The following is a 26659-nucleotide window of genomic DNA, read 5'->3' as shown; positions in this document are numbered from 1 at the left end:
CTGATCAGGGAGGTAATGCAAGTTTAAGAGTGTACTGCATGCGTTTAGAAGGAGAAAGAAAAAAAAAAAAAAAAAGTAAAGGGATAGACAACACCGGTTGCTCAATTTTGTTTTGAAGTATTAAAATCGTATATGATATGATGATATGAATATGATAATATGATTTGTTTTACCTCTGATAATGGAGAAAATATTGTCTTTTGCATATTAGATTGTTTATTGCATTGCAGCCGAGGTTTGCACACAATTAGATCCCAAAATACACCCAATTTTCATACACATGGTAAAGTATTTCAGATCAGTATTTTGAAGTATTTTGGAAAGAGAAAGATTCCTGAGGAGGGTCTGGTGAAAAAAAGACTTTTACTGTTGTGGTGATGTAGACCGTAACATTCCGAAAAATGTAATTAGCCTTTGAGGCTAATTAAATATTTCGGAACGTGAAACTCACGTTCAGAGGTGCCCTTCAGTTCCGAAGGTATTTAGCACTCACTTTCTGAGGAATAGAAATAACCAAATGGTTATAGCAAGTGTTGTATTTTAATGTTGAGATAACATTTTCAAAAAATGAATGAGGCAAGAAGGAGAACGTAGAATACGTCCATACTGCAGGTCTTAACGCACAAATCCAATTTTTTGTCATATCTGTTTTTTTTGTGTGCCCGTTCAGACTGCCTTTGTCTACTGAGACCGTTCATGTATTACGCATGCGCACTAATTCGCAGTCCGACACGCGCTGAGCTAGAAGACCCGCATGCGCAGAAGAATCAAAACAAATGACTACAAATGCAGGCTGTCAACTTTCATTTCAGGTCGTTCATATTTGGATTTCCAAAAAGAGGACACAAATAACAGACATCAATAATCCCCGTTTAGGCTGGGGTGACCAAACGTCCTCTTTTGCCCGGACAAGTCCTACTTTCACGCAGTATCCTCGTTGTCCGGGCGGGTTTGATAAATTCATAAAAATGTCCGGTTTTTATGATTTTTTTTTTACGGGACCATTTTGAAGAGAATTCCTCCGGCCGCTAGGGGGCAGCGCTTGGCTGCGTTGACATTGCTCCTACTAGTAGGGGCGGGAGAAGGAGTAGGTCTCCTTCTTCTTTTGTTGGCAGTTCACCCTTTGTTTCATGGGGAATTTCCACCATCTACTGACGGTTTGGCGAGAGCTCAGACACAGTAAGGAGTTCAATAAGGAGTTCTAAAAGACGTGGCTCCATACACATTTCTGTAAGTTTCTCCTGTTAATGTCGATCACGTGTCTTCTGTTGTACTGTTGTGTGGTTATATGTGTACACAGAGATGCAGTATATTGTATGAGTCTTGTAATTGTTCTGCATTAGTTAGTGGTTGAATGCTAGCATAGCTAAATAGCTGTGTTCCTTATGATTTTTTTTTTTTTTTTACGATAAATACGTATATAATGGCAACTGTTGACTTCTGTCGGAGATTTGTACTGGTGTAATCTGTAAAATCCCGTTTGTTGTTGCATCTTTGCGCTGCCGATGGTAGTAAACTTTTATAGCAAAGTCTGATTTTGCCTCGGCTCCCGTAATCGCTAATAGGGTAACAATCAGTGAGCTCAGCTGTGCTAGGCATTATGGGCAATGTAGTTTTGAACTGCTGCGTTTGGAAACATGCTGGTTGAATCGCTTGTCAGTTTATTTCGGTTACTGTTTGCGTACAATCTAGAACATTGTATGAGAATAAAAATTGAGTGGGAATAACATTTTGTCGACGACAATTGTCATGATCGTAATTTTAAAAAATGTTGAGTTGGCACATAGCCAACTGTGTGTGTATATTAACTGGACTACATTTCCATGAGTCTGCATTTTAATAATTCTTTTTTTTTTTTTTTTTTTAATTGTTTGCTTATTTTTTTAGGAAGAATAAAGCCTGTTGAGTTAAAAAAAAGTGGGAGATATACGCATCTTACTTTGAGTGATCTTCGAGTAAAATTCAAGTATCTCGAGGCCGGGCCGAGTGTCCTCTTTTTTGGAAATCAAAATATGGTCACCCTAGTTTAGGCTTATATTCAAAGTTTCTGTGGATCGACAGCATGCATGCACTGTCCGTGCATGTCACACACACATCCATGCAGTTTGCCCCAACCCTTCCCCAAAAGCCGTGTTCAAGGCAAGCTAGGCGCTAACAGACAGCTACACCGCTACCGTAGCGCGCAGTCTCTCTCAGTCTTTGATGACGAAATAGCTGCTTGAATACCGATTTGGGAGACTTGGAAGTTCAGACCGCCACGACATTTTGGAAAAATGTGTCCCAGATCGGATTTGAATCACATACTAAAGTGACCCAGATCTGATTTGAAATGGTCCACTTCTATGCGACTTGTCCCGTTCAGACAGTCAAGTTAATGCCTCACTCGAGTCGGAAAAACACGAAAAAATCGGATTTGTGCATTAAGACCTGCAGTATTAACGTAGCCTAAGACACCACAAATCAAGGTAGGAGAACTAAGACACCACAATTCAAGGTGTGTATTAAGAATTGTGCAACTATTATTTTTATTAATCATAATTGTGTTGTTTTAACTTAAGTTACGGTGTTGAAAAAGGTTCATTCAAGTTGACATAATTACAAAACATGGCGAATTTGCATTGAAATATGTATTTTTCATCTCACTGAAACAAATCATTATTTTTTTTTTATATCAGTTTGCACTTGGGAATAACTTTACAACAATCAGAAAAATAAGTTTCTTCCTTGATCTGTTATTTTGCATCTTCGCATGGTAAAGCTCTGCCCACATATAATCTCTCCTGACATATGTGACCATTTTCAGTTCACATCTCGACTATTGTAAAAATGAGTGAACACTCCCAAAATTTGTTGGTTGTACCAAATGCAGTAAAAACCACAGTAGCCAGGACTATTTCATCTAGCAGTACTGCCCAGGAACAGTTAAAAAAAAAAAAAAAACACGCTTTCAGAATATTCTTCCAAAAAAACAGCACAATATCAGCCCAGATGGTTCAGCTATAATTCATCATTTATGGGGTTAGTAATAGCACTGGCTTTCGTAGTTCTTCATGGCAACAAAAGTGACAAAGAGTAAGAGATTTGATTTGAAACCAGAGTGTCTTTAAGGATAAGACATGTTTGGCTAAGGTTGTATACAACCTAGAAGTTGAAGCCCTCCCAAATTGCCTTTCAGGGAATCTCAAGACATTGATAAATCATCATACTTGATTAATTCATAAATCTTTGCACGTTTACACTGGCCTTTAAATAGTTTTCAGATGCAGGTGTGTCTCAAGAAAGTACACTCCTCAGCACAAATTCATACCTTCACAATGCAAAGCTCAACCCAGAAAAACCTGCATTTGAACCTGCTTTTTCAAAGTTGTGCTCCTCAAGTCTCCATACACTTACCAAATCTCAGATGTTCATTTCCAAAGTAACACAGAAGAAGTCAAGTGAAGTTGATCAGTGAATGTGCATGCAAAAAATTAAGCAAACATGTCTGCGTACTGTATAAAGATAAAGTCTCTAAAATTAGGGCTGCAGCTATTGAATATTTTAGTAATCGAGTATTCTACTGAAAATTCAATCGATTAATTGAGTAATCGGATAAAACATTTTTTTAGGTAAAGCACAATTATAGAAAAGTTTCTGAGGTACTTCCGCATTTCTGCTCGCTGCGCCCATTTTTAACTTTCTCTATCCAAAACAACAGTGGAGCTGGAGTAACATAACTAATCAAAATCCCTCTAAAAAGACAATTTGGAAATGCCACATCCATCTGCCATCATCTCGACATGGGAGGACAACATAAAGAGATGGCTAAGAGTTGCCACAACCAAAATAGTTTTGTATTTTATTTATTTAATAGCAGTGGATGGAAATGCAATCAGGGACCTGAAAATCTCCGAAGCATCCAGTTGAATGTGTCCAAATACATGAATATGGGAATTTTGTGTTCATGAAGGCAGTTGTGGAACCAAGACAGTGCTTCCACAAAACAATAACAGGTACAATTATGTTCAAATTGACTGCAACTCTGTGTGTTGCATCACAGCTGAGACATCATTAGCTTTGCATTAGCTTCAACGATAAAGAAATGGAAAACACTCATCCACTTAAAGTCATACACGGGCTTTTTACCTTAAATGCACAAATTCAAGTGTTACACATTTTTGTTTGTTTGTTTGTTTACAGGTGGAAAACGCTGTTAGGCAAGGGAAGACAACCTGATGTACCTCACAACAACACTTACATTGATGGACATACAGTACTGTATATCGAGACTACGTGAATTCCACCTTGATGGAAGGCTCGATTTATGATCCACTTTCGTTAGTACGTTTCCAATAGTTTTATAAATTGTAATTTATAAAATTTACTGTTTTGCACATGCACCAATTGTTTTAAATAAAACAACAAATAGAATCATGTTGTCCAAAAGCTTCATTGCGATCAATATCTGCAATAAAAAAGAATGACATACTATTTGTATGCATATGTACATGTGCAATGAGCTCATACCATAACTATAACCAGATGGAAATTATCTTATAGTATTTCCTTGTACCAACATAATCCGTGTCAGCCCTTCTGCATTCGGCAAATGTAACATTGTTTGCAATTTTGCCTCATTTTCTTCACCCAAGTGGCCGGTGAATCAGTCTACACCCCATGTTAACACGGGCTGCACAGATTGTTAGAATTTTGTCCACGAACGATCAACAAAGTGATAAGAACAAACATGCAATCTTTTAGGTCACAGGTGTCAAACAGATTCCAGAAAGGGCCAAGTGGGTGCTGGATTTTGTTCCAACCGATACAACGCAGAGAGTTTAACCAGTGAACTTCCTGCTGAAACAAGCAGCCCCTGAGAAAGTTTAACGATTACACATGTAAAAGATCTAATTGGTGGAAAGGTGTCCTCTTCATTGGTTGGAACAAAATCCAGCACCCACTTGGCCCTTTCTGGAATCGTTTAGGCACCTGTGTTTTAGGTGGATCATTTAGGGTTAGAGCTGCGAGTTTCGATTTTAGGCCTATGGCGATATAAATCCACACTGGCGCTTTGAAGCTGGACGCTGTTCAAACCATTCCACTTCCAAGCATATAGTATAAGCGCTTCCAGGAGTTCACACAACCAAGCACAGCAAAGAAAGTCCCAGAGTCTCAACTACGTCGTACTGAACCCATTTTTGGAGATTCTGTGGGTTCCTATCGTTTGATTTGGCAGTTTAAAACTTTGTCTACCTTAAGAGCAATTCATGGTGTTCTGTCTAAACCAGAAGTCCGTAGCAGAAAATGTCAAAGATGGCACCGCCCTATTTTCGCTCAGGAAACTTGTCTATATACATGAGAATACAAGACAGAATATTGAACCATTTTTAGACAATCAATATCTTTATTTAATTGTACATTGTTGAAAACAGCCAACAATTGCATTTGAGCTGTGACGAGAAAAAAAACTTCACATTCACTGCTTTTATTCAAAACAACGTGAGAGCTTATTAAAAAAAAAATATATATATATATATATATATATATATATATATTATTTCTTACCTAAAAATGTCATTACACTTGATAACACACATCACTTAAAAGTTACGCGTTTTTCCCACGTGTTTCAAATGAATTTCCATTTGTGTCAAGCTAATTTTAGGTTCTAGTCAAAATTGTAAGTCCTGGTAGGATTTTGAGTTTTTGCAGTGTTCAAAATAAATCTATGATACCTGCTGTATTGGAGCACATTAGGCACCTTGGTGCTTTATCCATCAATGACTACTGAGCTAAAATTTACAGTTAGCTTTATTATGCTTTTATTTTACAACCTCATCACTCTACAGTGCTGTTTTTACAGATTAAATGAAGCCTGTATGAAAGACACGTTAGCCACGCATCGACAGTAGTCATAATTAATACAGCCTAGCCCTCCGCAGGGCTAACATTATGTTAGCAAGGTAAAATAAAGTCAGTCTTATTTAATAGCGCTACTTTAACTTAATTTTACCTTGTCTCAAGTATCGCTCCTCTGCTCTCAGAGTATACTGTGTGCCTTCAGTCGACCTGCCGCATTGATGACGTGCTGTAGTGTTATGCAAGCACTGTCTTACAGTGAATACATGAAACAGTGTAAGCCTCGGAGTCCAACTTGAAATGCTCCCACACTTTTGATATTTTCTGCTTTTTCTTGGTGCCTTTCTCTTGGCTTTCGTAGGCTTCTTCGTCGTTACATCTATATTCATGCATGGTTGAAATCAAATATATCCGCCGCCTCATCAAAATGTAATGCTTAGAGCTGGCAAAATTAGGCGCAGTTTACCTGGTGACTCTGCGACACAAAGACGCAATGACTGAGTAGTGGAATGGCCTCGCGTGCATATGGTGTCGGCGAAGACAAAAAATTCTGAATCCTGCCTCCAAAGTGGAAGAATTCGATTGCGTGGGATTGAGGGGGGTTTGCTCCGCATGCATATCAAAGGCTCCCATGGCACGAGACCGCACCGATAACGTCAGCACTCGTACACGTCACATTGGGCGTGCGCAGCTGTGCTACTACACATTAAAAACAGCAAATATGCCGGAATGTCGGCTTTAATTGACTGTTTTTATTATATTTTAAAATTAAATATGTTGAATGTTTCAATTTTTGTGCCTTTCGAACAAAAGAAAAATGCCATTGCTTCGAGTGGCCGGGCATATTTTTTTCCGAGTTGAGGAGCTTGGTGGGGTCAAAGTGCGTCATTCGCTGTCACCTTGTAAATCTGCACTGCCACCTAGGGCTTGGCATAAATATTACATCGTTTTCATGCGAATTGCGACATTGTTCGAATAGAGACGGGCCCATATAAATGCAAATTTGACATTTTTCGTATTCTCGGAGAGTCACCATGTAAACGGCCCCTTACTCCTCGAGGCAAAGAAAATTCCTCGATCAATTTTTAAAATCGAGTTACTAGAATTATTCGAGTAATCGTTTGAGCTAAATAGACATTTACAATGACCAAGGTCATTGCACAATCACGCACACAATTTTGCACAGTCAAGTACAATTTTAATTCAAAATTTCAATTAAAAAAAAAACCTTCAGTAGATTACTTTCAAATCAAAGTGTGTCCAATTTAGGAATGTCCATTTTTTTAAATTTTATTTTTATTTATTTTTTATTTTTTTACTTCTGATCTGATCCAATATTTTGGTGATGTTTTGCCTTTACAGATCAGAAAAACGATTCCATACCTACAATTTTAGATCATTAAAAATAACAAAACAAAACAAAACAAAAAATGCAATTAGCATTACTTAAATCCTTTTTAATTTGGTTTACAAAATGAACTGTATTACGACAAAATGTCTTTGCCATCCAGGTTATAAAATACACTTAATAATAAATATGAATCCCAAAAAGCTCAATTTCAAAAAGCTATGATACAAATTAGTTTTACAAAAGAAATACATAACAGTCAAAAGATCCAGAAAAAATGCTTCAAAATGCTGTTGCTAACTTTGTAGGATGACACTGCTTTAAATGACAAAGCTTGTTTTACTAGCCCCGCTAGTACGTCATGCTCATGATTATTGGTTTCTGAAGAGAATTAGTGGCACAGCCCACTCCGGAGATATTTGCCGAGTGGCTTTATTTAAAGCCGCCGAAAAGCATAAAGATGCTGAAAACACGTGACTACTGGATCAGGTAGAATCTTGTGGCCAAATCGGATACTGTCTGATATTCCAAAAATAGCTGCATCGGGTGTCGATACTGAGTACCAGATCGGGTCGAGAATCATCAGTGCACAATGTTATGGAGACCCAAATGTTCATAAACATAAAAGCAATTGTCCATTTCAGTAATTGAGGTATTTCAGAGTGGTTTGAGTAGATGTCCACTATACAAATTCTACTCATAAGCAGCTACAGCGGTACCTCTACTTACGACATTAATTGGATCTGGAAGTAGTCTCTAAACCTGAAAATTCCGTAAATAGAGACACATTTTACATGTGAATGCTCTAATTAATCTCTTCCAAGCACTGTTGACACGCCATTAAATTTTATAATTGGGTAAAACCGGAATAAATAAACAGCCAAACACATTGGAATCATTCCAGTTACATAACCTAACTGTTAATACCTGTGATTAAGCAGATAATAGAATAAAATGCACACACACAAAAAAAAAAATCTTACCTTTCGAGTGAGGCTCTTTCATGAAATCGATGGTACCCATCTCACTATTGGTGACACAAAAATGCGAGGAGACCTGTGCTCTAATGTGCTACTAATGTAAAGAACCGTCGTGGGCTTAAAAAAAAAACTCTCCGTGAAACAAAAACAAGAGGAGCCTTGAGCTCATTTGGCTCAGACGTCGACCCGCTATTTCAACAATAACACCGTCGCACCTTTGCACGTCATCATATTGTGACGCCCAAATTGAAACGTCATCAACAATAGGCAAAAAACAGAGCGGAATTCCATTGCAGAAGCATGATGGGAAAGATTATGACCAATATGGCAAGTTTAAACGTTTGGGCCACATAACAGTTTAACCTCCAATTTGAATTAATTACATACAGAATACAAATAGCCTGTTTTTTCTCAAATATATTTATGATATAATTAAAGAAAATGCATATTTAGGGACTTCTAAAAGATTGCAATAATATTGATGCAGTGATCTTCAACACCCCCATTGCATATCACATCCTTTTCTAATATTTCAGTTCCACCAAAAATCAAAAACAGCCTTGATATGAGGTGTTGAACCCTTTTAACTTTCAATTGAAAGCAAGTGAGACTAACCTAACAGAAGGAACAAAAAGCAAAAGAACAGCCAACCCACTAAAATTACCATCTTTGCCTTTTTTATTGCCTGTGCTACTCAAGTCCAACAAATTCCATGAAAATTGTCCGGGTGATGTTTGTGTACTCCTGAAGTGAGTCCAACAGACAGGCAGACAGACAGACAGACAGAGCTAAACAAACATTACCTCTGTGGCCACGAAGCCATCACTTTTATTGATTTTCAAGAAACGGGAAAAAGATGCATGTTTTTTTTTCTTTCTTTCTGCAGTTAAGCTTATATTAATTTGTGACTTCCACCAATAAAACATGAATCAACCAACTAATTTCGTCCATACCAAAAACATTTGATGGGAGTCTAAGAGAAAAATAGGAAATTACAATAATAGCACACATTTATGGTATTTTACTCAACAAAAGTGAATACTTTGCGCGATATGTTCTTTCTTGGGAGCACAACTCAAGCAATCAAGGAATCATGCACTTTTTAAATGTCATGATACTGGCTATGACAACTCCTGGCGTAAAAATGAAGAAAACTGCTTGTACACACCATTCTTCCAATAGCTTTCAAGCCATAGATATCTTACACTAGATGGCTTATGTGCACCAATTGCCTTAACCCTTTAGGGCACTGCTTTATTTATTAATTAATTTTTAAAATGTATTACTATCTTTGTTAATCATTTTTGATATCACTTTTTCAAATGGCTCTATTTCCTGCCACTCCGAACACAGTGAAGCAAATCATTGACAGTATGACAGTATTGATAGTATGTGCTACTTTTGGGCTGTCATGCAGCACGGACTCGCTGCCGCTATGGACAAACACAGCGTCACTTTCTGCCGCACTGGACGATTGATCATCTTCATCAGAGGGTTAATATTCTCATCAGAATCTGAATCAGCCAATATTTCACAAAGTATTTCGTCAACAATACAAAAAAAAAAATCCTATCGGCATGGATAGTTTTCTTGGTAGAATCCTACTTTAACTAGTGCTGAAAAGATTAATCGATTAACGTGAATAATTTGATAAGAAAAAAAAGCTTCGAATCAAATTTTGCTGTTTCAAGTGTTCATTTGATTGTAATGGTGTTGTAATGGTTTGTTTTGAAAGTGTTTGCATTTAGTATTATTGATTTGGGTGGATACACTGCCCTCTAGTCGCAACGGTGAATATCACATAACTCATTTAACATGGTTAAATCCAGCTGCTCCCTACTAGGACAAACATAAAGAAGTTTTTGTTTGCCCACTGTTTTTTTCATGCATTCGTAATTAAGTTTATAGGTATGTTTAGCCCCTTTTTTGAGGGAATATATGTTTGAACGATTTGTTTAGAGCATTGTAAAAAAATATATATATATATGTTTATAGCACTTAAGCTAGCGGATTTTTGATATGCAAGTTAGCCAGATGTTAATTTTGTTGTCCTTAGATCCTTATTTATTTTTGTATACAGTTTGAGGCTAAGCTCAGGTATTTCAATTCAATTTTAAATGAAAGTGCAATCCTGCATTGTTTGAAGAAACAATCAGGAATTTTATTTTGTATTCGCATTTAATACTCTTTTGAATGTGCAATCGGAAAAAGCCTTTGTTTTACATCTGCTAAAATGTATTCTGCAACACATTAAATGTTCCTAATCCTATTACTCGATTATTCAAACTAACTAGTTGATCGATTTATCAACTGCTAAAATAATCGTTGCTGCAGTCCTATCTCCAACCACTGCTTCCTTGTCATCTTGATCGGGGCGGTCTTCAAACGCTTTAAACTACAAAACCTTGAATGAAAATATGCCAACAAATAATGCTCAGGTTGAAGTGTCAGATGTCTGCCATCTTTTTGTACAAAGTAGTAACTACCTGAGGCATCGTATTTGCTGCTCTGGCTTGTTAAAGCCAGCAATGTTGCTGGACGCAACTTTGCGACCTTGGTGCTTAAAGAGTTTTTAGCCATCTATCCTTCTTATAAGAGATGTTTGTTTCGCAAAGCCGGAAAAAAACGAGATTGACAATGAAGTTGTGATGGACTTGGAACATGGCAAAATGGTGGTCGCTTACGCAACTGTAACTGAAAATAATTGAGAAAATAAAATACAACATGGGCGTGTTGTTAAAGGCAACCTGAGACTTAAAGACTTGTAGGCTCTAATAAGCCACAATTGTTCTCTTTTACTAAAATACAGTATGTTATGAGAAACACATATATTATTGCCATTGATTTAAAAATCCATAATATTTAGTTCATGTTTTGACCCACTGAGACGCCATGTTTACACGCGCAATGCACACTGGGGGTGATGACGCTGTGGGTTCGGACTGGGAGAATAGCTGTGCTAGCTAGCAAGTGACGTTAGTATGACAACTGGCATGATTTTGTCACATTCTGGTGCTGGTCAGATTGTTTTGTTACAGAGCTGTAGGATGAGTTCCCAACGTCGAATCCAATACCAGCTGATCAGCAGTGTCTTTAAACCGATCCTAAGCAGCTTGCCGAGATATTGACTTGTGGCCAGTTGACAGCTTGTATATCCCTTCGTTTGTAGTTGCATCATTCCCTTGTTTTTTTTTCGTTTGTCTGCCTCTCACTGTGGTTTTCCCTCGGTTTTTATTTTAATTATTTATTTTTTAATTGATCCCGACCTGCTGCCGCAAACCCTTTTTGTGTCTCCCTTTTCGTGATCGCTTGTTTTGTTTTTGTGTGTGTGTTCAATAAACCCTTTTACGCAATCCCTATGTCATTGTTGTAAAGAAAATCATGACTCTAATGTCATGCGGAAGTATAGTCCTGTGGTCTACGAGCTCGTCTGTTGAACGGGAAACGCGGGTTAAATCCCGCTGGAGACTTTCATTTAATTGCTTTTGCTGCTCGTTTTGTGAAATATCGACAGTGTTGTCCTGCTCATCACTTTTCCGCTCGGGTTCAAATTGGAAGGGCAGAAGCAACGACATGTTTATGTAGGTAAAGAGTGACACTGTGGTAGCCGACAGCGCCGCCCAGTGACGTCACCGCCCAGAATGCATTGCATCGTCAACAACAATGGCGAGCTACTAGTCAAAATAATTTTACAAATTTCATTAAAACGAAAACATTAAGAGGGGTTTCAATATCAAATTATTATAACTCATACTAACATTTATTTTTTAGGAATTACATGTCTTTCTATTCGTGGTACCCTTTAAGGTGCTTCCTGGATCAAATTTTGAGTGTGCAGTAGATGGAAGCACAATAAAGCACCTCACTTCAAACTACTAACACTGTCAAAACATTTCTGGAATTATTACAAGAAACATTAAAAGGAGGCATTTATATTTTATATACTCTGCTGTTCTATGAGACAACATCTTGCATCAATGGAGTCAAAGCAATGCCAAATTGCTACAAGCCCTCCCTCAAATTAAGAGTGCCGTCACTCTTTCACCTAAATATTTCAACTTGTTCAGTGGGAGTTGGACTCCCCATGTCCCCGATTTAAGCAGTCCCTGGACTTTGACAGAGTGGCCCAAGCTGTCCGTGCGTTTACCCCACCACTATTTATCGATCAGGAAATTGCTGCGTTTGCTCAACTGTGAACCTTTCCACATGCATCTGCGCAAACACAGCATTCTGCAACTCACGTCTGACACAAGACGTGATAAAGTGTTGCCCCTAATCGAGTGTGTTAATGTTTGATAAGTCACGTGCAGACAGTCTGACACACAGACTGTTTATTTAGGACCTGATGCAAACTTATTACCTCCACCAGAGAGGTTATGTTTCAGCTGTATGTGCTTGTTCATCACACCAGTAGATCTTCACAAGGTATGGAATACTATTTTGTGGCCAAAGTCAATATGAAGGCCACGTCTCACTATTAAGCAGCAGAATCCATATGTGATGGATATCAAAATATTACCTATGATATTATATGGAATACAATAAATAATATTGGATATACATTTTTTAAAAAGTCCTAAAAAGTCTTTGACTTTGCCTTGGCTCTTGTAGAACCTGGATGAAACTTGGCCTCTTGTATATTGCCAGTTACAAGTGAAAGCTACGCACATGACTTATCATTGTCCAGACATAGTTTGAATTAAAGAGCACCAAGAAAGTGGCACTTCCCCGTACCTGATGGTGTCATGTGGTGCCAGTCAGAGACATAGGCCAAGGTCAGAGACGGCAGCCATGGTGAAGAGGACGTGAGGAGCAGGAGCAGGAGGCTGGAGGAGGGCGAGGACGCCGCTGCCATGATGCTATAGCAGATAGTGACAGACAGAACAGTGAATGAGTGAGGACCACAGTCATTTTAATTACCAAGTTAACTTCAAGATGACATGTTATTGTGTTATTGTCTATGTAAAAAAATTCTTCCATTCTGCGTACTTCTCTTCCTGCCCATCTGGAGTTCAGAACTTTTTTTTTAAAAACTTGAATTGTTTACTTGCAACAACTGACAAAAGTGAAAAGGAGGAAAACATGTTTGCACTCTTTACACATTTTCAGCACTTCAAAAATGCACTGTATTTATTGTACACAGAAGCAAGTCACAAAAATGTCCTTACAGGGAATTTAAATAATGTAACACACCTTTTACATGCATTTGTATATTTATAATAAGCAAACTTTTTACTAAGCCGCCACAATAAAACGTTTGAACATCACCATTGCAAAGTGTGCATGCAATTGTTTTTTGTTTTTTTTTTAACATGTAAAGTTTTGTTTTAGTTCATAAAAGCAGCAAGTGTGCAGATCCTGGATCCCTTTTACATACATAAAGCCTGAATTAAACAGCATTATATAAATTAGGGAAGTCCCCGATCCGATCACTTGATCAGAGATCTGCCTGAACGCGCATTTTTCAGAGGATCGGAATTGGGTGAAAAGGATCGGGTTTTAATTTAAAAAATATATTCATCTTTTTCTGCTTCGTGCACGCACAGCACCACAGCCACAGTCGCAGCTACAGTCGCAGCCACAGTTCGAACAAACTTCTTTTTTTGGTCACCAGTGCAGCTGGCGTTTGTTACTTAACATTTACGATGGTTGACAGGTTTGTAGCTTTCATCTGGCCTGAAAGCCTTGGTAGCTCTATGATCAAAGGCACAAATGTGTTAAGCATCGTTAAACTTGCAGCCCAGTCTGAAGTGTGCTGTGCCAACTCATTCATTGTGTAGTGAGTTTGTGCTGGTGCACCTTAAGAAAAAAGTTTGGTGTAACCAGTGCAAACAGTAAGTGTGGTACCTTGGCAATATATATCGGAATTTTTATTTTGTCTAGTATTATTCAGGCCTATCTCAAACAGACCTATTCAAGTTATCTGGTGAAAATTCTTCTAGTTTTAATATAGCAATATATCACAACCCCTCCCCCCCCCCCCCCAAATAATCGCAGTGATAGTTTTTTCCAATATCGTTCAGGCGTACTTTTTACCATTTAATTTTAAACATAATGTAAAATGAAGTGTTTGGTATCATAGTTGAATGGCTTATGTATAATTCAAACTTTCAATTAGGGATTTCCCAATCCGATCACGTAACCAGAAATCGGGTGAAAAGGATTGACTTTTAAATTTAAAATATATATTTGACAGGTTTGGAACTTTGACCTTTGCGTTACATTGGATTACAAAACGTTGAAATATTAACATCATGTAAACTGGGAGCCACGCAAATCTAACTGCACAAATATCCAAGAAGGACATTCGACTTGTAGTTTATTCTTGCACTAGTTGTAAATACAGTGTTACTTTTGTCTTGGCATTGAAAAGTATATCAGTGAAAAGGTTTTGGTCTTACAGATGTGAAAAGAAGGGGAAAAAAACAAATGAAACAATCAGGTTTGACTCTAGTCTTTACAAGACTGTATCCATCCATTTTAGTAATTATATTTATTACATATAGCTTTATGTTACATGTTGTATATTTCTGCAGAATATGCAGTGTTCCCTGAATGGTGAGGAGTGGAGCAATGAAGAGTCAGCAACAGAGACCACATTGACACATTCTTCAGGCCTGCAAGACAAAAAAAAAAAAAAAAAGACTAAATTATTCACTTGTATTAACATATTTACTGTCAGCCAACTTATGTTTGACATTAATAAAGTACTGTATGTAATGTAGTATCCTTGCCTTCGAGAGCAATAGGTGTCCAATTTATTCCTAACTGGAAAGGGCCTCTTGCTCTCCTCCTCCAGGCCGCACTTGCACTTGCTCAGCATGTCTGCCAGCTCCCACATGGTTCTCTGGTCCACGAGGATCTCGGCGAAGGATTGTCCACTTCTTTGGGTGAAAGGGTCGTCGGCCAGTGGCTGCCCTCCGTGTTTTCCCTTATAGGGTCCCAGTGGAACCGGCTGAAGCCCAACACCTTCACCGAGCTTCTGCCGGTCCAGTTAGTAGTTTTAAATAATAGTCATCATTTAAGGAAAATTCCGCAGAGTACGTTTTTGCTATTTTTGCTAACTTTATGTAATGAATAGATGGAATTTCAAGAAGCAATAAAATAAATTATCCAATAAATAGGCAACCTGGGTCTTGGCTGTTATGGAGTTCTAGTTCTCTGGCCTATTAGGGCCTTCAATCTGTTAAAAACCTGAAATTATTATTATCAATTTTTTTTAACTTAAAAATATTTAGCCATAGCACAACCTTTCTTTAAAAGAACATTTACAAGTAGTGGTGGTGGGAGGGTCGATATTGCGATAAATTGTTGCGCTCTGTCACTATAAAGAAGTGATGGACTGAGTGTTGATATTTTATTACAACACACATAATGGATTTACCCCATTGTCACTGTCAGGACCTAATCTCTCGTGTCCTGTTTGTGGGGAAGCTAATTCCGTAAACCGGTGTACAGTGGGCAACAGGTGTAGAACAGATGCAAAAATGGCAGAAAATGCAAACAAAGAAAAACAAGTAAGTTGCTACGGACATTTGTGTTTAAGAAAGCGGTGCGCTGTCCTGATTTACATAAAAAATGTTACTAATGTTTGTGCAATTTAATAGGACAGCTATGAAGTATTTACTTTTACAAGACTAGTGCAGTGAGGCATTATGCAAATGCACAATTCTTATTATTTTATCATTATCGTGGGCCTCATATCGTCTAGGGTGTGACAAAATATCGAAACGGTGATACATCATAATACCAAAAGGTTATCGATATGCTCCTGCTAAGAATCGCTACATCGTTTTAAAAAGGTTTCAATGTTTAATTTAAAAAAAAAAAAAAAAAAGAAGAACCAACAAGTTGCCACCAAAATAGTGTCTCTCTTGCTGCCATTGACGGCCAATCCATTTGGACTGGAAGAGGTGGATGATCGTTTGTTAATTTAAAACCAGAGCATTCGCAGCCAGTCTTTATGAATTTTGGGGTGTTTCTAGGTCACTTTATGTTCATCTTAGGGCATTAACAGGTCACTTCTAGTTGAGTTTGAGTCACTGCCTATTCATTTGGGGAGATTCCCTAGCCACTTCCTGTTCTGTCAAATGCCCCAAAATGAACAGGAAATGACCTGAAATTCCCCCAAATTAAATTCAGGTTGCCATTGACCGTCATAAATGTCTGTTCTGTTTGAAGGGGAAGGGATGGCTGCCAACCTCCCAGTTCAAAAGGATCGAATGTCTGTCTACCAGTGATAAACCCATCGCAAAAGGTTGAAAATGGCTTATTTTTACAGTTTTTTCCTTGTTTTGTAGAACGGTTTTCTCACTATCGCAGTAGCTTTGTAACGCAAATCGTATCGTATCGTGAGGTACCAAGAGGTTGCCTGGTACACCAGACTCACCGCTGTTCCAGCTATTGAGTCTGGCCACCATTCAGCGGATACAATTTCCAGGGCGGAGCAAGCCACAGCAAACAGACAGCGGAGTGGACCAATCAGCGACGGGCAGACGTGACATTAGTAAAACGATGAGGGCAGAACGAGGGACTTGCGCGCGGAAGTAAACATACGAGGAGAGCGGAGTTTATTCAACATGGCTAGCGCGAGACAGACTGTTGTCAATGACACGTGTCGATGTGTTTTTGGTAATTTAAAACTGATTTTACCGTGGATTGGAACATATTCTCGGCTCTCCTATTCACCATCTGTGTTGTTGTGGAGATGACTTCCGACGCGCAAGAGTGACGTTGCTCGTTAACAACACGTCACGCAAATAAACGAATCTGATTTGTCGATTGATTTTGTAACTGCTCGAGAGGCCGTTAATGGGCTGGTTCCCAGACTTTTCTCTCAGTGTTTGAAAAATACAGGGAGAACAGTCTGGCCGTGCCAGGCAAACCAAGAGGTTCCCACCAATATTGTCACAGTCTTGAATCATGAGTTACCCGTATCGTCCCACCCCTAATTATTAGATATACAGCATTTACATATGATATGTGAATACTTGATTATGCAATGAGCATTTAATAACCCTGGGGTTTAAGGGCCAAAGCTAAATTTGTGATCATATTTTTAATGGGTGCAATACAGTGATAATTCACTGACAGCCCTGTTACACGTATAACATTCACATAGAGTGTATCGTGGCAGTTAGTAAAAAATACTGGACTGTCTCAGGAAATTAGAATACACAATATTCTAATTTTTTGAGACAGTCCTGTGTATATATACAGGACTGTCTCAGGAAATTAGAATACACAATATCCTTTATATCAATATCAATTTCCTGAGACAGTCAGGAAATTAGAATATTGTGTATTCTAATTTCCTGAGACAGTCCTGTATATATACACAGGACTGTCTCAAAAAATTAGAATATTGTGTATTCTAATTTCCTGAGACAGTCCAGTATATTTAAAACCCTTATTAAGAACAATCAAGGATATCTTAGATATGTATTTAGCAGGGGTCGCGTTAACCGAATATTTTCCGTCATTGACCGTTTTTTTTAAAACGGTGACGGAAAAAACTGAAGTCCGTCCGTCATTTTGACAGGTTGCAATTCACACCCCAGACCACAGGGTGGCGAGTGAGCATATTAATCAGCTATTGTCTCTCTTAATGCATGACGTCATTGGCTATTCTGTCAGAATATTGTAGCGTCACCGGGGTCTGGCGGCGGCACCGTGATTGACACATCAACGCGAGGTTCTTATTGGTGCATCCGGTGTGCCAGCGCGTCATCCAATTGGTGGACTAGATTACCGCCTGTGTATGGACCCCAATCACATGAAGTCACAACTCCGCCCCCCTGACTGGAGCCGCCATATTGTGTGTCAGCTCGTCGTGTTTACACATTACCGCTACGTACATGCCTCCTATTACGGCGTGTTTTTCTGCTCGTTAACATTAATAATCAAAATGGTGAAGGCGTGTGTGGCGGTTGGTTGCAGTAACAGAGAAGATAGACGGAGAGACTTGAAGTTCTACCGTATTCTGAGAGACCCGAAGAGGAGAGCGAGATGGACTGCTGTAATTCGACAAGAAATCTGGGCACCAAACGATCACCACAGACTATGTAGTAGTCATTTTATATCTGGTAAGATGCATTTAATATATATTTAGAAGATTTGGGGCTGACAACCACAATTAAGATCATTGTGTGACGTTGGTGACTGGGGTCTATATAGCTGCCTCTTTTTCTTTGGGGGCGGAGTTGTTGTTTTGTTGGTGTTGTTGGCTGTAAGCAGAGTAAAAAGAGGGAGAAAAATACCACGACTTCTGTGTCTAATTTTTCGCCGCCAAGCAAGCGTTACAATATTAATTAAAAATGAATGAAAACTAAATACTATTGAATGTCATCATTATCATTTTAAAAATTTAAGTGACGGGTAAAAATAGATTATGACCGGATTTTTATGACCCTGTCAGTCGAAATGACAGACAACGAAAATGTCTAGCGCAACCTCTGGTATTTAGTATAATTTGTGTAATTAAGGTATGTGTGAATTTGGTGTCAGTGGAGTTGCAAAAATGACATACAGTATTACTACTGATCATAACTTCGCACTAACATGTAGCATGAAGGGTCCAGTGAATCAGACAATGACTTACAGTACTTGCTTGCTTAGGGGTAATTGTGGCTGGAATCAGGTCCAGATGTTCATCCCTTGATCTGGCTTCACCAACCGAGGTCTTTAGTACACGAGTATGTGTTCTTGTTTTCACGAGAAAAATTTGGACAACGACATGCATGGGCCAACCACTGACATTTCTTCATGTCTTGTTTTGGTTGCACGAAAGGAATAAAACTAAAAAATTCTTACATATAGTGCCTATGGGAAAATCTGGAATCACTCCGACATAAACCATTGCTACAATGTTTTGTAAGTCACCAGAATTCCGTCATTTTGGGTGATATTCAGTTGAAGGTAACACAGTGCTTATATTAGAAAGTATCAGGCTCGCAAATGTTTGTCCGAGGCGGATGACATATCTGTGCATGCGCAGTAGCTATTTACTGTACAAATGGGAAACCAGATACTTCCCTATAGACAGACAGTAACCAGTCCAAGTAACAAGCGTATGCTTGTAGACTGCGAGCTCAATCAGTCAAGTCCAAATATAGGCCATACTCTGTCCACACCCATGGCTATTTACAGCCATGTCCCCACAACTTGTTTTTGGGAGGCCCCAAAAAAATGAAACGATGAGGCACAGGCTGTCCACAGTCAGTTCTTTTTTAGAGCACCTCAAACAAAACATGTTTTTAAACAAGTAGTGCAAAAATACAGCAGTGCATAGTTGTATTTTATGTATGTATGTATGTAGGTATGTATGTATGAGTTAAAGAAAGTCCAAAAACACATTGCAGGTTCTACTACTGCATATGTGGATTTTCCAGTTTACTTTAGATTAGCACTGCAGATTGTAGTGCAAGCAAATATTATGCCCTTAACAAATCCCAGTAATATAATTTGACTGCGGTAAATCATTTAAAAAAACAGAAATTATTCATTATTGCATGACAGACATAAAGCAATAAATCACTCAATGTGCATTTTTGTGTGTGTGTGAGGGGCGTGTGCGTGTGTGGGGTGAAAGACTGGAGGTGGTGAGGGGGATGAGTGTGGAAGAATTCCAGAGGCCGCACAAGGCCAAGTCATACAATGCAAGAATTCAAGCCAGAAAGCTGTCCAGCCATGTGCTCATCTGCCTTGACAGAGAAGATCCATTCAAGAACAGTTATTTTCCAAATTAGTCGTCAGGTCTCAGACCCGTTTAGGGTTGGTCAGTGTCTCTTTTGTCACTTTTAAGCTGATGAGCAAGCTAAAACTGGTAAGTCAACTGATGTATTTAAGCATGCATTATTTAAAAAAAAAAAAAGACAAATACAATGGCACTCAATTGAATAAAGGCTTTCATAAAAGCTGAGTAGGGGTCCTCACTTTGGTCCTTTGCTTGCAGCATTGCCTAAATTTGTAGCAAAGTCATCATAACACAATATATACACCACATAATATATCAACTGCCATATGTCAACTCGGTAGTGAAGCCATTTGTGTATATTTGGTTAAAAGTTTAATAAGAAAAAAAAAAAACACTCAGGGCTTAGTAATGAAATAATTTTGGTAAAGTGACATATGACACTGGAGAACTACATATGAAAAGCTGCACGCTAGTGTCGGATAATCCCCAAGCCTGCAGTCACACAAACTGGTAGAGTTGTCTTTGCTTACAGACCTCACCCAGTGACAAACCTCGACCCCCACCACCCCAAAAAAGTGACAGAGCCAATCAGAAAAGAAAGAGGCCTTCCCTCCTTCTGTCCTTCTCTTTTCCCTCGGTTACCAGCCCCCCTGCTCAGTGGTCAGACACACAGTGACACACACGGTGTCCACGGGTAAATATAATTGTTTGTTCTTCTCCTCTTCTGTCTGCTTCCTTTCTCTTTGCCCCCCTTCCTCTCTGCTGCTTTCTCCTAATAAATAAAACAATATGAACAACCAAAATGAGAGCATATCAAACTATCACGTGGCACGTTAAAACTGTTCAGTCTATAAGGACACTTCGATTCAGATTTTCTGTGTTTAATCAGCAGAACAGGACAGGTGAGCTAAGCTACCAATGGGATGTAAGATGGAGTGCAGTGAATTCAGTGGAAAAAGATAAGGTTGTGGGGGATAAGGCACATCATTTGTGTGTTATTAAAACCACACAAAAAGACTAATGTTGCCTAATTAGAAGAGGTCCTTACGAAGAAACAGTACTGTGTGCAGAGAAAAATGATTGCAGTGTGAAGTTTAGCAATGATATGCAGAGTGTTGCGTCAATACCATATGAGTGACAAACAATTCCTAGTGTCTCAAAGGTTTTCCAGTGCAATATTTGCGGTTACACGACAAGAACATAAATATATATTTTTTTTTTACTATATAAAGTACCGGTATATATATTCTGGCTGTCAATGTGTAAACTTTCTGCTTAATCACCCAAAAAATGATCACAGATGAATCACATAATCTGTTTTTATATAAAAAGTTAATTAGGTTTGCTCGGAAGGTTCGCTACAACAGCCTTCCAGAGAAGTCTACTGCTTTAAGATGGCGGCTGTTTACTAACGCTGGCAAGTCTGTCATTTCGCATTGAGTTTTCTATACATGTGCTGCTAACGCCGCCAAGTCTGAAATTTCACATGTAGTTCTTTATACATGTGATATCTACTGTAGCGTTATGTAGGTGTAGTTTGTAGCAGCTGTAGACCGCAGTCACGTATCATTGTTTTTCTATCTATCGGAATGAGATGAGCCAGAGCCGTGAGTTGAGCATTGATGTTTACTCTCAGTCTGTTCCTCATTGCGTCCCGAAGACTGCGCCGACTGTGTTTTAGTTCCGCTTTTACTTGGCATATTTCAATAATCGGAATTTGGATGTTTGTGAATCGTTCTCGAAAATTCCACGGCCGAATCGCAAATAATCTAAGAATCGGAAATTTTGCACACTTCTCGTACACACTATACACAAATGATTGAAGAAGCATCAATCCTGGTATTACACACATTAAATATTCAAATGACACTGATCGAGGACTTTACCAACTCACCCACCCAGCCACCTCCGTGAAGTTTGCCATCCAGATGCAAATATACTGTATATTAAAATGATGTCAATCGTTTGTGCTGTAAAAGGTTTTGTTTGTGCTGCTATGGTTTTTGAGATATTTATTTTTCCTTCATAGGTCAATCTGAGGTCATTCAGCCCCCCATTTTGATGAGATTAAAAATTGAAAATTGTGTCAATCGTTTATGCTTTATTTGTGCTGCTATCGTTTTTGAGATAATGAGATATTAATTTTGAGTGATGAAATCACGCAACCCCCCCATTTATTGTAAAATGGACCCGAAATGGTGCCATTGGTTTATGCTATGTTTGTGCTGGCTTGCACTGTAAAAAAATTTGTTTGTGCTGCTATTGTTTTATAGATATTGAGATATTAATTTTGAGTGATGACATCAATCACAGTTTTTTCGTTTCCAACTCCTACGGCTGACGAAGTGTACTAACTCTCTCAATAACAGAGGGGTGTCCCAACAACTCGCACAAACGTAGCACAAACAAATGGCACTCCTTCGGGTCAACTTTGTATTAAAGGGAGGGAGGGGGGGGCTTGAGATATTGAGTGATGACTTCTAATATGTTTCTGTGATGTCATGATTACACACTGATGCTTTGCAAATCTGACGTTCCTAACGGGATAGTAAAGGTCTTAAATTTAATTGATGCACCTGAGCAATATGGGTTTTTTCCCCTATGATTTTATTCATAATTCAAAAAGTAATCGGATTTAAAAATAAATTTTAAAAAATCAAGGATTGACAGGTGTATAATGATATACAGTATATCTTGCTGCTTGTGTTTTTCATAGTTTTGACTTTTTTGGTAGTTCTTCGCTACATTATAGTTCTATGCAGTGCGATTGACTTGGTTAGCACTCATGCCCATCATGTAGTGTTCCACAGTACCAGCACATTGGGAGGTGATAAACAGTCGAGCCATCAGCTTAACACTATGCCTGTGAGAGCGTCACTACCATGTGAAGAAGTTTAATAATATTGCAATAAAGCCTGCAGGCTAGAGAATCACTGTAAATACAGTGCACACATTGGTAAATTCACATCTTTCAAATGCAAGTTGACATGAGCATTATATTGAAGAAACACTATAATTGTGCAACTAATTACAAGGCGAGGCTTTTGAGTGTACGTGACCACACATTAATGTATTTTTTTTCCTCACGACTAATGAGTAACCCACATGCACATAACAAAGCTGGGGCAGGTTTTCATGAAATGACAACAGTGTGATGACTCTCCATGTTGTCATTTTTCACTGTAGTCTGCTCATACTTAAGTTCCACGGTATTGCCAAAGGGTACTTTACTGAATTAGACTTCACTGAGCCACAATCCTCAATTCTTTTTATTATAAAATAACCTAAAGTACGGTAGCTCAAGCCGCCACTGTTGACCATTGATGCCTGTACTAATATATTATTATTACTATTGAAAGTGACACAGATTGAAATAGCGTTTTGTTTAGTTGTTTGTTTTTACCACCAGTATGCTCCCAATGCTTTTATATTTGCATTACTTCAACATTGTGGTGATCTGCTTTTAAGTATTTTTTCTAAGCATTTTACTAATTTTGTGCCAAAGTGATGGTTAATGAGTGCTGTGTAGGAAATTGCTCCAAGGCTAACTCTATGCAGGTTTCATAAAACAAATGCATGGAATTTTAATATTTTCAGATGAGAGAGAGTTTGGTCCATATTGACATGATGGCATCACACAGTTGGTGCAGATTTGTCGGCTGCACATCCATGATGTGAATCTCCCATTCCACCACATCCCAAAGATGCTCTATTGGATTGAGATCTGGTGACTGTGGAGGTCATTTGAGTACAGTGAACTCATTGTCATGTTCAAGAAACCAGTCTGAGATGATTCCAGCTTTATGACATGGCGCATTATCCTGCTGAAAGTAGCCATCAGAAGTTGGGTACATTGTGGTCATAAAGGGATGGACATGGTCAGCAACAATACTCAGGCTGTGACGTTCCAACAATGCTCAATTGGTACCAAGGGGCCCAAAGAGTGCCAATAAAATATTCCCCACACCATTACACCACCACCACCAGCCTGAACCGTTGATACAAGGCAGGATGGATCCATGCTTTCATGTTGTTGACGCCAAATTTTGACCCTACCATCCGAATGTCGCAACAGAAATCGAGACTCATCAGACCAGGCAACTTTTCCCAATCTTCTATTGTCCAATTTCGATGAGCTTGTGCAAATTGTAGCCTCAGTTTCCTATTCTTAGCTGAAAGGAGTGGCACCCGGCGCAGCGAGATGCTCTTCTGCCAACCTTGGTTGTGGTGGTGTGGTGGTTATTTCAGTCACGGTTGCCTTTCTATCAGCTCGAACCAGTCTAGCCATTCTCCTCTGACGTCTGGCATCAACAAGGCATTTCCGCCCACAGAACTGCCACTCACTGGATATTTTTTCTTTTTCGACCATTCTCTGTAAACCCTAGAGTAGGCCTGTCGCGATAACAAATTTTAGTGTGCGATAATTATTCTCATAAATTATTGCGATATGCGATATTATTGCGCCCCCCCCCCAATTTTTTAAACCAATTTACAGTAACACAGTGCGAATACAGTATATATTAATAGATGAAGTACACCCATTTAAACGCGATATTTACTCTTAAATTCAAATACTTTTTAAGAAATCACAACTAAAAACAATAGACCATACCTCTTAAGTAAAAAACAACAATATTGATACCGCACAGAAACACAGAATAAATAAAATGTGTTTAAAAAAAAAAAAAAATTGCACTTAACTACTTCAGCATTTAGAAAAATGAAAACTTTTCCCGTCATAGCTTCTGCAATGGTGTTCCATAGGGATGCAATGATACAGTTAAGTCATGGTTCGGTACGAATTTTGATACGAGGGACACGATTTTCGATCCGATTCAATACATTTAATGCTCTGTAAAAAAAAAATATAACAATTGTATTTTATTTTATTTTTTATTTTTTTTGCTAACGAGCAAAAATTAAATTGCCATCATATAAACATGCATTTTAGTGCATAATATTTATGTGCTTACTTCTTACTGATATGAAAAAAAAACTGTATAAAAGTGCTGAGAACAATCTTTACTGTTTGTAAAGTGAGGCAGGGCACACCGTTGATTGCTACAGCTCTCTTAGTAGCTAGGTTTACTACATGAGCAAGACATCCTATTTATGGTCCAAATCCATTTGTGTCACGTACTGAATTAACAATATTTGCAACATTATCGAAAGTCACTGGTATGGATTGATTTGGCCTTCTTACTTTCCATTCAGTCACGACAGTTTGGAATTCATCGATGTAGTATATGGACTACATGTCCCATAATCACTCTGGGCTCACGTAGCCAATGGCATGGGAAGTAGCACATCTAGTTTGCCATTTCATGATATCTAGTGTGTGCGCGCAACCGCGCATTAAAACAGTTAGCAAGCGCCGCTGAAGTCACGTCTGCTCATTACTACACAACACCAGCTTATGAGGGCTTTCATATACAGGACGAGTTTGAAGCACAGCGCTCTTACCGGTAATTTCATTCAGCTGTTCGTTGTCAAAGTGAGGTTATTCCTACCAGCCAAGTCGGTAACAATGTTTTGGCGGACTTAATTGTAAATATCCAGCGTTGTGCCGAAAAATAGCCGCCCCGCGTGAAATGTCACTCCTGACGGGAGCGCCCACACGTCAACAACACCGGCGCGCCATAGATGGTCCACAGTCACTCCGGAGCACTGACGCGGCCGGTATACGTTGAACAATAGGATATAATGGGAACAATTGGCTCCGGTGCTAGATTTTGGCGGACCTGGAACGAAGATGCATTTTGCGCAGTTGGTAACAAACTTTTAACAGCACGTCTGCCGCACGCGCACACACACGTGCACGCGAGGCGATAAATCGCAGCGGAAAAGTTACCGCCTTCATTTTTATATATCGCGCGATAAATGGAATTATTGCATATTGCGACAGGCTTACCCTAGAGACGGTTGTGCGTGAAAATCCCAGTAGATCAGCAGTTTCTGAAATACTCAGACCAGCCCTTCTGGCACCAACAACCATGCCACGTTCAAAGTCACTCAAATCACCTTTCTTCCCCATACTGATGCTCGGTTTGAACTGCAGGAGATTGTCTTAAACCATGTCCACATGCCGAAATGCACTGAGTTGCCGCCATGTGATTGGCTGATTAGAAATTAAGTGTTAACGAGCAGTTGGACAGGTGTACCTAATAAAGTGGCCGGTGAGTATATATATATATATATATATATATATATATATATATATATATATCAGAGGTTGCGCTAGACTTTTTCGTTGTCTGTCATTTTGACTGACAGGGTCATAAAAATCCAGTCATAATCTATTTTTACCCGTCACTTAAATTTTTAAAATGATAATAATGACATTGTGGTGACCCTTTGTTTGGCATAATTCACCTTCAGTACTTGTGTGTCCATTTGGCCGAGCGCGTTAGCAGCTACGACACAGTCACATGACAGGGGCACTTAAGAGCCGCGCGCGTTCCGGCTTGAATAGAGTTCACAGAGAGCAGCAGAGCTACAGCGGCTGGACACAGCAATTCGAGCTAACAAGACTCTTAACATTGCATACCGCTTCAACATATTCAGTAGTATTTAGTTTTCATTCATTTTAAATTAATATTCTGTCCGAACAAGCTTAACAGAGAATCCACACCGTGCCATCACACATCAAGCAAATGAATATGTAACTTTTTCTCCGCAGTGACAAAAACAGCTGACTGTGGCCCCAGTAAGTAAGGCTACATATGGAACAATGAAATTAACAGTTCACCTTCTGTGACCTGAACGGAGTCTTACACCTTCCTCCTGGTGCGCATGGAC

The 26659-nt window shown here is 38.9% G+C and overlaps 1 protein-coding gene across 1 annotated transcript in view; it reads right to left on the bottom strand.

Moving 5' to 3' along the window:
* ghra (growth hormone receptor a) overlaps window positions 1-26659 on the bottom strand; it is a 70256-nt gene that overhangs the window by 31168 nt on the left and 12429 nt on the right. The window contains exon 2 of the mRNA XM_057831509.1: window positions 12901-13025. Within this exon, the coding sequence (XP_057687492.1) occupies window positions 12901-13025 (125 nt within the window). The remainder of the gene's footprint in view (window positions 1-12900; window positions 13026-26659) is intronic.

The sequence above is a fragment of the Corythoichthys intestinalis genome, chromosome 3 (genome assembly GCF_030265065.1).
Source record: "Corythoichthys intestinalis isolate RoL2023-P3 chromosome 3, ASM3026506v1, whole genome shotgun sequence".
Lineage (NCBI taxonomy): Eukaryota > Metazoa > Chordata > Actinopteri > Syngnathiformes > Syngnathidae > Corythoichthys > Corythoichthys intestinalis.
Note: the sequence above shows the minus strand (reverse complement) of the source record. Positions and strands in the feature narration are given on the sequence as shown.